At 45.8% G+C, this 14,382-nt stretch overlaps 1 protein-coding gene across 2 annotated transcripts in view; it reads left to right on the forward strand.

Moving 5' to 3' along the window:
• The window catches only part of EPHB1 (EPH receptor B1), a 430,893-nt gene extending 428,354 nt beyond the window's left edge, over positions 1–2,539 (forward strand). For both annotated transcript variants that reach the window (XM_047876453.1, XM_047876454.1), the window contains exon 16: positions 1,095–2,539. In XM_047876453.1, coding sequence (XP_047732409.1) covers positions 1,095–1,203 — 109 coding nt within the window. In that variant the 3' untranslated portion in view covers positions 1,204–2,539. The remainder of the gene's footprint in view (positions 1–1,094) is intronic.
• The last annotated feature ends 11,843 nt before the right edge of the window (positions 2,540–14,382 follow it).

Here is a 14,382-nt window from a genome sequence, read left to right on the forward strand (position 1 = left end):
GGGCCTTTGGGGGAATATAGTCAGGACCTTAGAACAGTTCTGAGAGCAGCCCTACAGGGTGGTTGAAAACCAAGTAGTCTTGAATTTGAACCCCAGTTGCACCACCAGTTAGTTACCTGCTGTGTGATCTTGAGCATGTTACTTAACTTCTCTGAGCCCTACTTGTCTTGTCCATAAATGAGCAAAAAATAAGAGTACCCATCTCATTGGTTTGTGGTGAAAGGTTAATGGAATAATGTATACAAAGCACTTGGCCTATTGCCTGCCTACAGAATGCACGCAAGAAACAATTGCTATTGAATTATTATTACTGACCTTGAGTGGTTTGTCAATTTTCATGAACTGCTTCCTTAGCTATACATGAGATAGTATATGGCACATGAGAAATACTTGAGCAATGCTATAACATTATTATTATTATTAACTAGGGAAAGATGCATGGGTCTCCCCAAAATTAAGACTCACAGCTTAAAGATGAGTACAATCCAAACCCCTATCCTAAACATATTACTTAGATTCCTGTTTGGGCAGATATTTGAAAGTTATTTTGAGATCACCCTTCTTAAAAATTCATGACATTAAAATTCAAACAGAGGCAGAAAATGGAAACTCAGGGGAAAAACATCAGAAAACCCAGCAAACCCCACATCTTTTCAATCTCAGTGGGTGATCACTAATTTAGGCAGAAAGCTCCGCAGTATAACTGAAGCCCCATATCGTGTGTGCGTGGAGTGTTAAAACACACACATACACACGCGCGCGAAAGTTCCAGTCTGCCTAGGGTCATGGAAACAATGAAGGGGCTGCTCCAGCCAACACCCATACGTGAGGAACAGGGCACGACACTTCCAGGATTGTCTAAGTTGGGAGGGGGCCATTGGAGACGAGGGCCACTGCATGAAGCAAATGAGATTAAGCAAGAAAATACCTATGTAGGCATTTGCCAAAGACTTGGGTAATCTGAGTGTTGGATTTTAAACACTTTTATTTGCCTACCCACCTAATTCAAGAGCTTGCCTTCTGTGATGAGTTGTGATCCTTGAAAAGCTGCCGTAACACTAACGTGCCCTTTTTTGTGACTTTTTCCCTCCTAGAGACCTCCTGAGAATAGGGGTCACCTTGGCAGGTCATCAGAAGAAGATCCTGAACAGCATTCATTCTATGAGGGTCCAGATGAGTCAGTCACCAACGGCAATGGCATGAGAACTCTCATTTTCTGGGGGGAGGAGAGGAAGGAAAAGGACCATGCTCAAGAGGGAACCAGAGGTTGACCACTGTGGAGTGTTCTGGAAAGAGTGGCTTCTCAGCTAAGAAATACATTACATCAGTGAAGAAGAGACTGGACCTGTTCTTAATAGGCAATCTTCATTTCTTAGTGACAGAAGCATGTATAAGATGCCGTGGGAAACCAAAACATAATAATAAAAATATGAAAGGGTGATGTTCGACAGAAGTGAAGACAAAACAGTATGCATCGGGGCAACCAAGAGTAAACTCCGCTCCCACTCGGGGCTGGAGTCACCGATCCACAGGAAGAAAGGGAAGGAGGTAGAGGGAAGAAACAGAGGCAGTTTTCCATTTTCTTCCTCACCAATGACATTCTTTTCTTTTCTCCTTTTGTACTCCTCCCCACGAGCCCTCTCCCTTCTCCCACATCCATTTCCCTTTGCTCATGACTCGTGTAGGGAAGTTTCTTCAAACAAACCCCAGCTCCTGAGTCTCCAGATGTCGTTCTGTCAGTTGCCAAAGGACTTTGCTGACCACTGCATGGGGGATCCAACCAATTCAATTAATGTCTTCATATTGAAGAAGAGATGTACCTTCAATTGAAAACCTTGTTTTTCTTTTGTTTGCATTTTCTGCAAAAAGGAAAAAGAAACCACAAATTGGAAAAAAAAAAAAAAAAAGAAAAACCTGTTTCCGTGTGCAGGAGCACACATATGTATGTCTGTGTTATAAAAATGACTGTGCTTGTTCGTAACAGATGCAAACAAGAAAGAAGAACCGGGAGATCTTTGCCCCTGGAAAATCCAAAGGGGCTGGAGCGTGTTGTTGGTTTGGTGTTCTGGTTGGCCCAGTTGGCCTATTGGCCCAATGGGGAGAGAGAGCAGGGAGAAAAATAAAATTAAAGGGGAAAAAACTCTCAGGAGCTTGCAAATTCAGACAGGAAACAGGTGAGTGGTTTGAATTGGATGCAGTGTGGGCCATTCTAGAATGATACTGACTGATTATTCTTGGTAACATCTGAAGAGAAGGAGAAGGAAAGTGTTTCTGGAGAATGTTCTTCCACATCCCTAGAATCTGTAATTCAAGAGATGGCAAGGGAGAATTCTTCTTACCTTATTTGTGGACTGGCTTAAGCCGTGTGGCATCCGAGGAATGTTTCAAATGTGTCTGTGTTTCTCCGCATTCCTTCTTGTACCTCATTGTTCAATTCACTTTTGTAAATTCCACCTAACATTTAAATATTTTTAATTTCTCCTTTTATCTTAATCTCCTTGCTAATTTTATCTGTCTAATTAAAATGAGCAGAAGCATGTCTGGGTTTACATAGAATGGTGTCAGCGTGTGTGTTCTCGGACCCCAGTGGGTCTGTCCTCAAGTTACAGGAAAATCCTTAATGACTGTCCTTCTTCCGCCTCATATGAGAGGGAAGGAATACATCCCGGATCCTGTGCCTCCCAAGAAGCACTATATATAAGAATCATTCTCACTGATGTGACCCAAAGGAAGAACTGAATGAATAAATATGAGGCTCTGAAGAAGTCACTGGCAGATAAATATAAACAATCACCGATAATACACCATCAGCCCTGATTTCAGTTTGCACATTGCATTTGTGATGTTCATATCCAGGCCAGTTTTGTAAAAGGCGCTAAAGACTATTTTAGACTGCTTGCTTGTGGTGTGTCTGTGAACAAGCAGTTGGAGGGGAGGGTGTGAGCCAGTAAAGGAGCCATAGTTCCCATGTGGCTTATTTAATGTAAATTGAAAGTGAGATGAGCCTTTTCCCCCTAGTCCTCGGTAACTTTGTACTTGGGGAGGTCTTACCTTCTGAAGCTCCTTCAAAGAGGCTCATGGGCCTACAGGTACAGCTCTGATGCAGGGGAGCCCGATCTGAAAGCATCACCCTTGTGCGTAACCCCTAGGGGACAAAGGGAGATGGACAGAAGTATCTCAGAAGATTTGCATATGGTTACAAAGAGCCCCAACCCAGCATGTAGCGGGTAGAAGAGAAAACTTCCCCTTATTAATAGCGTAGCAATTCCATGCACAATTTGCTAATTACCCCAAAGACCTGAATCCATGAAGTGTCTTACAAGCCTAGGCAATTTGACTAATCTACTCTCAATTTTCCATAGGAATGAATTTTAATTTGTCACCAAATTTCTCAGGCAGCATCCTTAACCTGAAGTCTTCACTGTGCTTCCACCAGTGCCAGCCCACCTTCTGGCTGTCCACAAAGCAAGGTCAAGGTGAAAGTCGGGTCACACTCTTTGGTTTGGTTTCACCGTAAGATCCCACAAAGGAGACAGAGAGTGTGTGTGAGAGAGAACCCAAGGGCACATGGGAAAGCACGAGGGGTCAGCAGAGCCAAGGCCAGGGCACCTGGAGGCATAGTTATCAGTGGGAGGGGCATGGCCAAGTTCTGGACATGCCCCCCCGCCCCTGCAGATGCTCAGCACAGTTCAGCATGCCAGGCTTCCCCACCCCACACCCTGAAATGCAGTATATCTCTAGTGATTGAGACATCAGGCCTTCCCTCTGTAGCACAGGGCCAGTCACCGACCTCTCTGAGCCTCTTACGTAGAGTCAGATAGTGGTAACCACCTTTGATGAGGCCTAACGCTCCTGAGCAGGTTCTCTATGCCAAGCACAGTCTAAGTACTTTGCATCTATTAACTCTCTTCTTCACGAGCATCTTATAAAGCAGTAGCAGATACTTCATCACCCCCAGTTTTCAGATGAAGAAACAGAGACAAGACCTTCCCTACATCACACAGTGGTGGAGTCAGGATTTTGCCTCAGCAACCTGATTCCATGCTCCTACCACTTTCCCAGGGGGTCTCACACTTGAGCATGCATTAGTATCATCACCTGGAGGGTATGTTGAAACACAGATCACTGGACCCGACCAACAAGTTTGCTGACTCAGTAGATCTGGGGTGGAGTCCAAAAAGTGGCCATGTGGTGCTGCTGCTGCTGGTCCAGGGACCACACTTTGGGAGCACTGCACTACAGTAACCTGCCTTCCTGGAGTTAGTAACAGATGTAAAGTTCTTGACTCCAGGAGTGATAGTTATTAAAGTTCTTCTGCCACCGGCAAAGAGACGAATGAACCCTCACCCTCTTGGGCAGGAAGCGATGGGAGAGGCTGGTCTCTTGCACAAGGGTATCTGTGCCCATTGACAGTTTGGTGCCAAGACACTTTACTCACACCCTCAAAAGAGAGCTCCCTAGGGAGAATGCTCACTGGATCAAGACCCCGGGGCTCTGAATTTCAGTTAGACAAGTTACTCTATCACCTGGCAGAGGATAAATTCCAATTCAGCTTCTTTCTTTTTTTATATATTTTTTTTTTTTGAGAGAGTGAGAGCAAAAGAGGGCATGTGAATGAGTGGGGTAGGGGATGTGCAGAGAGAGAGGGAGAGAGAGAATCCCAAGCAGGCTCCACACCCAGTGGTGAGCCCAATGTGGGGCTCAATCCCATAACCACGAGATCATGGCCTGAGCCAAAATCAAGAGTCAAATGCTCAACCAACTGCGCCACCCGGGAGCCCCCAGATTCTTTCTTAAAAACACGTTTTGCACAGTGGACAGAAGTCTGTGGCCTTCTAAGTCAGCCTAAAGACATGGAACCTACGGCCATGCTATGCAGCCCAAGATATGACTTACAGATGGGCATTCTCTGCCAGGCACACCTCCAGCCACGAAGGCTCATGTGTGTGAGGACTTCACAGGGGACAAGTGGGCAATGTTTAATTAGTACCCCTGGCTCAGGGGTTATGGGAATGGAAGTGATTTGTGGAAAAGCCTTAAAGACTATGACCCACCTCTCTGTGCTTTCTCCCTGCCCCCCCCCCCAATAAAGGAAGATGGTAATGAAGGATACCAAGTAGATACATCTACAGAGCAGGTGTTTACTGTATCATCTGAAGATCACTGGAGCTCATAGATGTCAAACAGGTATCTATACTACTAAAATCACACACCTGCTCCTACCCACCGCCTCCCTCTTCTGCCCCTGACCCTTGCAAAGTTATGTGTAGAGCTGGATCAGTGGAGTCCCCTAGGATAATCGAAACCAAGTAAGGACAGAAGTTACTCTTTGCATGCATTTGTGAAAAGAACAGAAACCAGTGAGGATTGAGGAATAGAACTCCAGGAATATTGTGGACAGGAGGAGTGAGACATCTGGCAGAAGGGTGAGAATCTACAATGTGTCAGTTAAAAGTACAAGATTCTAGTACAGGTTTTGTTCTAAGAAGGCCGTGGTGAGCTAGCCTGGGAACCTCATTACCATTTCAGAAATAATAATGGCTCTGACCCCCACTGAGTAAGGGCAAGTGATGCAAGGGAGAAGCACAGCCATGGTGGAGTAGTGGCAGCAAACAGGTATCATCCAGGATTCTCTGCCACCAAGAAGGCTCAAAGGACACTTAAGATCCATGTCAGAGCGAGCTTTGCTTTCATAGAGACGCCTTGCAGTTCCTATAGAAGTTACAGGGTCATTTTCAAATGTAGCCAGAGGTCTTGCATCATCTAAGATATCAGTGGGGCTAGTGGTTGGTGGTGGTAGAGGGGAATCACTGAAACTACAGAAAGGTTGTCAAAAGGGGGAGGGCATGGCTGGATCACACTGAAAGCTCATTCAAGTTGATTGAAGTCAAATGGTGACTATGTTCACCACCAGGGAGTCTCTTGAGACCAGCAATTTCCAAAGAACAGGTCCACAGGGGCCTGAGAACAAACTCTTGGTCCCTCTCAAAGAGTGCCAGCCCTGGTGGTGGGCAGGTGGGGGTTTAAGTGTTCTGCACATCCCATTTAAGGGTAGGTGGGATGGACAGCCTTAGGCAGTGGTGGATGGACCTCCATTGCACACCTGGCAGGAAAGGAGAGCCCTCTGCTCTTTTAGCCCCACCCCTGCATCCCTCCTGAGCTGACCCTGTTTTTTAAGGCCCTTGATGGGTTCCTTTGTTGCTGGGAGTCATGACTTGGCACACAGTGTTTGTTCTCAACCAGAAACTTCTGGTGATCCCCAGAGTGAGAGTAGACACAGGTCATGTCTTAGTCACCTTCATACCTAGCACCCAACACACAGCCTAATACATGGAAGATGCTCAATATATATTTGGTGATTTAAATAAATCTGAGTTGAGAAAGTCTTACATACCATTCTTTTACCTACAGAAGTCCATGACCTTAAACAGCATGCTTTTAAAGAAACTAATCCCTAGGTATTTAGTTGGAATCTTTTCTCACTTACTCTTAACTGCTATCAACTGTAAGCTATTCTAATTTTAGTTTTGTGAAGTTTAACACACTCCTTTTCAACCCTGTCTGCATCTTTCACACGGTGTCACAATCTTCCCCAGAGGACCAGCCGGGGAAGGCAGCATGCCACCGAGTGTCAGTCACTGTGCAAAGTCCCCACCTGAGACATAGCAATGAACACGGCACCATCTTTGGTATGATGGAGGCAAATAAGAAGGTCATTGAAGGGCAGTGAGCATCCATCCTTCTGATATTAGAACCAAGGCAGAGTACTGCCAGGTTGACATCCATCTGGGCAGAAAGGATGGTGGGACTTCCCCCATCAGGGAAAACTTGTGTCTTTTAGCCCTCCCTGTACACTGAGATTTTCTTCCAAGAGTTGTTTAACCTCTCTAAATTCACCCGTACTCTAAGAGTCCTATAACTACTCACTCATCAGAGGGGGGAAAATGCTGAATTAAGAAAACAAAACCGTATTATGGACAGATAAGCCACTTTCAAGATACTGAGATACCAAGCCCATACTATTTTATTCTTCTAAAATATAGAGATTATCTCCTCTTTAGTTTTCTTCTCTGCTCTTTAAAATTTGTATTTGGATGTACATTAGGAACTACTGTACCTCTGGAAATGGCTTTCTGACACAGAATACATGACAAGTTCCAATCTTTATAGAAGAATTCAGCTTTGTATAGAACTTCAACAGGGAAATACGGATACGGGAGCGTAGAGAAGGTCACTGCCATTGTCCTAAGGGAGTGTCAAAGAAGGCATCCTTGAGGGGGATCTGTTAAACTGGAACCTAAGAAGTAAACACACTTATCAAATTGGGGAAAGGATATGTTAGTGGTGGAACAGTTTTGCAGGTGGAGGGAACAGCATGGGTAAATGTTCCAAAGCCATAGAGGAGGTGGCATATTTGTGGGATGACAGGCTGTTCAACAAGGCTGTAGAATAGAGTGCTAGATGTGGGTGCTTGGAGGGGTAGGCAGGACTAGGTCATGAAGGATCTTATATGGCATTCAGGAATCTGAATATTATTCTGAATGCAACTGATGGAAAGTGGGTTGAAGCAAGGGAAGTATATTTTACATAAATCAGTCTGGCCACAAAATGGAAAATTGAGTAGGGGGTACTAGACTCACTACTGGGACACTAGTTAGGAAGCTGGTGTGGTAATGTAGGCAAAGGATGATGGTGGCCTGGGTGAAGATGTGAAGTAGCAGTGGGAATGGACTGACTCAAGAAATATCAAAGAGGTAGGATCAGCAGAAGCTGGAGGTGGATTGGCTGTCAGGACAGAGGGAGGGCAGAGTCAAGGATCACATTCCAAGTTTCTGGTTTGGGCAACTGAGTGGCTCTGTATACCATTCAGTGAGATAAGGGATATAAAGGAGGAAGAAATTGAGGTGGGGGAGACAATATGAATTTGAATTGCCCATGGGCCATTTGGTATAGGGGTCTATAATTCAGCAGAGTGAGCTGGGCTGATGATACAGATTTGGGAGTCATCCTTCATCCAGATGGCCATTAACTCCATGGGGGTGGAAGGTTTTACTGCACGAGAATGTAAAAGCGAGGAGAGAAGTGGGCCCCCATGGAACCCTGAAAAACAGCCAGATTTAAAAGATATCTGGGCAAAGGGAGGCTCACAGAGGGAATCAGGATAGAGCCACTGCAGAAAATGAGGAAAATCCAGGAGTGTGCAGTGTCCGTGAAGCCAAAGAAAAACCTTTTACAGGGAAACAGCGGCCCCAAGGCCCAGAGCTTCCAAGGAAGGCTAATAGGGGTTGCAAATTGCCCATGGGTTTAGCCACAGGAGGTCATGGATGCCCTTGGTGGGGCAGTTTCAGCAGAAGACACAGGGTAGATTGAGGAAACAGAGGACATCAGAACCTTTCAAGAAGCTTGACATCAAAGGGGAGAAGAAAATAAGGAGGTAGCTGGATTTCTTCCTCCTTTTGATGGTTGTTATTTTGTTGTTTTTTAGTAGGAAAGACTTGAGCCTGTCTGAAAGCTACTGAAACAGAATCCATGGAGAGAGAGAGAGAGAGGAGGGTCATTGAGTGGGCCAGAGTAAACAGGGGGCACAGCCAGAAGAAGGAGCAGCTTAGAAGGCACAGCCAATCCAGTTGGGTTTGGAGGATAAACGAATGGAGGATGGATGGCATGAGTTCCTGGCAGAACTCCAGCTCACTGTCCAGCCTCCTCACAGTCTCATCACTTAGTTCCCACAGCCTCTTGTGCAGACAGTGGAAGAACCACGATTGGATCCATGGGCCTTGCCATCACAACATAGCACATTGGCAGTCATGTCTGTTTCTGATGAAGAGGATGGAGGACAGTCTTGGGGACCTCTGAGAAATGAATAGGAAGCATCACAGACTCCCTTTTCACTCAGAATGCCTCTGTGGTTACTCCCCACCAAAGGGACAAAGTCCAAAGTCCTGATCATGGAAGGGAGGCCCACCTCTCTAGCCAAACTGCCCACCAGCCAACACCTGCCACCTGTCCAGACCCTTTCCACCTGTGTTTCTGTATTCATGGCTATCCCTATGCCGGGGACGCCCCACCTCCTAGCCTGCAATTCCATCAGGCCCCAGCTCAGGTGTCATCGGTCTAGTGAGGATAGCTGCATCTGCAGAGTCAGGCCCCTCCACCTCTATCTCCTCAACAACTGTCCTTCCATCACATTCAACTTTCTAGTCTGTGAGCTCCTCGGACCATATTCATCTGTGTATCTCCAGCACCCAGCACAGGGTCCACATATAATAAATGTTTGTGGCAGGTAAGGCACGGCTAGGCCCAGGGAGACTACCCAGAAGGAAGAATTCTGGGAGAGTTGGGGTCAAGAAATAGATGAGCTCTGGCAATAGAGAACCTCAGAAAGAGAGAACCTCTTTAGAGAACCTCAATAGAGAACCTAAGAGAACCTCAGTCATAAGGAACGGAAGATGTGCCCAGGGGGAGAGGCTGGGCAAGGATGGTAGTGAGGGGCCACAGGCAGTCACCATGGAATGCAGGGGTCAGCAATGGAACAAGAGCAAGTTCATGGACATCCTAATAAGTGGAAGGGCCTGACCACAGGGCCAACGAGGCAGGCGGTGGGATTGGGGTATCTGTGCTTTAAGGTTAGGTCTTAACCATAGGGCAGAGCCCAGGGTCAGGATCCCAGACTCCCAGGAACTACAGTAGTGGGATGAGGAGAATAGACTAGTAACAGCAAAGCAGAACTCCATGCATTCATTCACCCAACATGTGTGAGACTACTCAGCCAGGAAGATAGGTCAGATAGGTCAGGGAGGAGCCTCAGCTTTTCCACTCAAGCTTGGTGTACGCTTGGGCACGTCACCAGCCTCCTCAGCTGCCGCCTCCCCAGCACTGACAGACCCGACGAAACTGGGTGGAGATGGGGGTGTTCTTGGAGGACCTTCACTGCTGCAGGACACAGTCCTGAGTGTGCACATCAATCTTTACCTGTGCAGGTGGCATGTGCTGAAAGAGCAGGTGGGCAGCAGCTACATGTGAGCTGAGAACTGTAACTGCCCACAGCAGGAACTAAAGACTTCAGAAAGTGTCCCACATCTAAGCTGTATAAACAAAACACACTACTTCCAAATCTGAGCAGGTAGCCCACCTTTTGCTGGGTTGCTGTGGTTCCATGTTAACTCTGAGTCCCCCCACCCCACCCCACCCCTGGCCCCTTGTTGAAGCAATAGGCTTGATGACAGCCGAGCCCTGCTCCCTCCAGCATACATTTAGGAAAGGTCTGGACCCAGGATGCAGAGCATACAGGTGCCTGGTTCTGAAGGCCTGTGGGCTTCCTTGGTTTGATCACAGACATCTCAGGGATCCCTGACCATAGTGTAGTGATTTTCAGAAACAGGTGGTTACGGCTCCCATACCAGGTTTTTGTCTAGGAGTGAGATCTGGGAGTGTTCTACATTTAGAATTTATTTATTATTCATTTATTTATTTTAATATTTTTTTTATTTTTTAATGTTTATTTTTGACAGAGAGAGAGAGAGAGAGAGAGAGAGACAGAGCATGGTGGGGGGGGGGGCAGAGAGAGAGGGAGACACAGAATCTGATAAAGGCTCCAGGCTCTGAGCTGTCAGCACACAGCCTGACGCGGGGCTCAAACCCACAGACCGCGAGATCATGACCTGAGCCGAAGTCAGACGCTTAACCAACTGAGCCACCCAGGCGCCCCTAATATTTATTTATTTTTGAGAGAGAGAGAGAGAGAGAGAGAGAGGCAGAGTGCAAATGGGGGAGGGGCAGAGAGAGAGGGAGACACAGAATCCAAAGCAGGCTCCAGGCTCCAAGCCCTCAGCACACACCCCAACGTGGGGCTCGAACACACAAGCCATGAGATCGTGACCTGAACTGAAGTCAGACGCTCAACCAACTGAGCCACCCAGACGTCCCTACATTTAGAATTTAAAGTGAACCTTTTAATCAGCTAATTAAAGGAGGCGTTCCTGGGGTAGGAGTTATGGCCACTTGAGAAGTTCTCAAAAATAACAATCACGAATTCAGTTATATAATTGGTAAGAGAAATTGCTACTGGTTGTTTTTTTTTTTTTTTGAGTGTTTGTTATGAAAGAGGAACACTGAGTATTTTTTATTTATTTATTTTTTTTTAAATTTTTTTTTCAACGTTTATTTATTTTTGGGACAGAGAGAGACAGAGCATGAACGGGGGAGGGGCAGAGAGAGAGGGCGACACAGAATCGGAAACAGGCTCCAGGCTCTGAGCCATCAGCCCAGAGCCCGACGCGGGGCTCGAACTCACAGACTGCGAGATCGTGACCTGGCTGAAGTCGGACGCTCAACCAACTGCGCCACCCAGGCGCCCCAGGAACACTGAGTATTTATACAACTAGTATTATTATGCCCATTTGAAAATTAGTTAACTAATAATGCTCAGAGAAGTTCAAGTGGCTTGTTCTAAATCACACTGAAGAGCCAGGATTTGAACCTACATTATTTACCTGGAGTGTATTCTCTGAATCACTAGTCATTCTGCCACCTGAGACATCTGGGAATTTCTACTGGCCACCCCAGTCCCGTCACATAGCACAGGGGGGTTGTTTATGCTCCGATGTTTTGTGTCTGTAAAATGGAGGTAACGTCACCTACTCCACAAGGTTTTCACACAGGTGAGATGAGGGGCAACATAGGAATCACTCAGTCTAGCTCCTGGTTCTTAGCGAGTGCTCAATAAATAGCTGCTATCAGTTAGTTTATTTTACTTATAGGGATTTGGAAACATGACCTAAAAATAGAAAGCAAATTAGTGCCTGAGGTTTATTGTAAAAAGTCTTCTTGCTTTCTGATAAAGGTCAGTCCTTAACCTCTGTGGATTTGGGTTTGTGGGTTTTTTTTCTTTTTGAACTTCAGAGTTATATGTATCTGTCATCTTAATCATTTCTGCCCTTCTACCTTGCATGTTTGCAGAGATTGGAATCGAGCTTTGACTTGCTCCTGGATGGATTTCCAGGATGCCTGTCATGAGCAACCAATGGTTGGATTCTGCAAACTCCTTCAAAATGTTGCAGACCCACGTGACTTGCTTATACTCACAGGCTAGGGGCCTGTCCTCCTGATACTAAACCAAATTCCTTCTGTGAATTAAAGCCCAATATCTGGGCCTATCAGTCAATATGAGGAGTTTTATTCAGCTAATAGCTTTTCTGAGATTTTTTTTGTGTTTATGTGACAAAAAAAGCCATTTTCAGAGGTCAACCTGCTAGATTTCCAAAAAGAGTACTGAGTGTACCATCGGTAGGCACATGAGTTTTAGGACATACAGGTCCAAATTCTTCAAACTCATAGTAGTTCTATATTTATTTTAATGTGCACTAGAGAAAAATATATCTATCACATAAAACACATGCAGTATTTCCCAGGTATTATAAAGTTTCCTTTTAAAATAAATTTATTCAAGTGAAATGGTGTCTTGGTTTTAAGAAAAGATAGCAGTTAAATGATAGTACAATTAATATGTAGATATGGTTTAAAAAAATGAAGGAGGGGAATGAAAAACAGAGGTTAGGAAACCTATGAGTCCTTCTCACTTTTCTTCGCACCCCCCCCCCCACCCGCCGCATCTGTAACACACATACACCTCCCACACCTGCCCTGTGGCTTGTCATAGAGTTTTAGCTGGAGCATGCCTGACCCACTTCCTCCTTCACCTGGTGGCCTCTTGGCCACCCTCCACACCTCAGTTCCACAGGAAGGAATCCCGTGACCCACATGGGTCAGCAGCTTGTCCTCAAGGCCCTGAGCACCCTGCCATGTGCCTCTCACCGTCATGGTGTCAGTGCTCTGTGTTATGACACTCTGCTTATGAGTCTGTAATCCACCATCCCAAACTGGGAGCTTCTCCAAGCCAGGGAGCATGCCTTCCTCATGGCTGAATCTGCAGGCCCGGCACGCAGTCATCACACAGTAAATCTGTTAAATAAATGAACTAATAATTGACTCCATGCACCTTTGCCATCAGTCGCCTCCAACCAGGAAACCAAAGGACCCAAACTACGTATTGATTACATTGATTCTTCTTGAATTTACCTCACCCCAGGCTCAAGGTTGGGCCACTTCTCCCACAACTCTTTAGAATCGTGTTTATACCACCTGCTCGCATGGTTTTATTTGTGCTTTCGCTCAAGGAAAATGCAGCAGCTGAGCAGGGCACCTGGTGACGGGTCTCCCTGCAGAACAGAGCAGATGGCACCAAGCCTTGCATCCACTTTGCCCAGTGGGGGGAAGGGCTCCTTTGCTTATTGGTGACCTCTTGCCTTACTCACAATCCGATACTTTCCAAATGCAAAGTGCCCACCACAACTTTGAAAGATATTCTCTCTGACATCCAATTTAACAATTAACAATTTTTTTATTGTTTTTTCCCACCGTGGGGTTCATCTCCTGCTGGGATGTTTCACAGAGAGGGCAGTTTGCCAAGCATTAACTTGTCTGGCCCAGGGGGCATAACTGTACAGCTGATTTCATCTGAGCGAACATCATTCCTTTGGTCTTATTTGCAAACTGTCGCATGGTGCTGGGATTCAGTTAACTGTTTGTGATTCTAAGTTCTGTGGCTAGCCAGAAAGCAAAAAAAAAAAAAAAAAAAAATCCATAGTATCTCTCCTGGACTCTTCTGCAGCAGAGCTATTCCAGGGCACGGTAAAACTTTTCCGTAAAGGGCCAGAGAGTAAATATTTTAGACTTGTGGGCCATATGGTGTCTGTCACAACTGTTCGACTCTACCATTGTAGTGTGAAAGCAGTCGTAGATGGTATTTAGATGAATGGATGTGGCTGTGTTCCAATAAAACTTTATTTACAAAAACAGGTGGCAGGCTGCATATGGTACATGGGCCTTAGTGTGCCAAGCCTGGTCCAACTAGTGGTTAAAAGCTCCTGCTCTTGAGTCAGGTCGAACTGGATACAACTTGCCTAAAGTAGAATAGAGAGACAGTGGCCAGAGTCAGGGAGGCTGTGGCAAAGTTCAGAAACCCAAAATATCTGTGGAAGCCTTACCAATTTAATGCCGATGCTGATGTTGTCTGATCAGCCTTGTCAGGCAGTCCTTACCACTGGGCTCTATGGTCATTCTTGAAAGTGGTTTCATGAGAATCAGATTGTACAATAACCCTGCTTGTTACCAGCCATATTACAGAAAGGTAGAAACAAATCAAGTTCCTCAGAATATAACTGTGAGTGGTGAAAAGGAGATGGCTCACAGTCCGTGTTAAAATGATCGTGGTCCTGGACTAAAGCACTAGGAAAGCAAACAGTCAGCCACCATGGACTCTGTCTCCTTGGCTGATTAGGGCAAATGATGACCTTCTCCAGGGATCTTATGGGAGTCATGAGA

The sequence above is a fragment of the Prionailurus viverrinus genome, chromosome C2, assembly GCF_022837055.1.
Source record: "Prionailurus viverrinus isolate Anna chromosome C2, UM_Priviv_1.0, whole genome shotgun sequence".
Classification (NCBI taxonomy): Eukaryota; Metazoa; Chordata; class Mammalia; order Carnivora; family Felidae; genus Prionailurus; species Prionailurus viverrinus.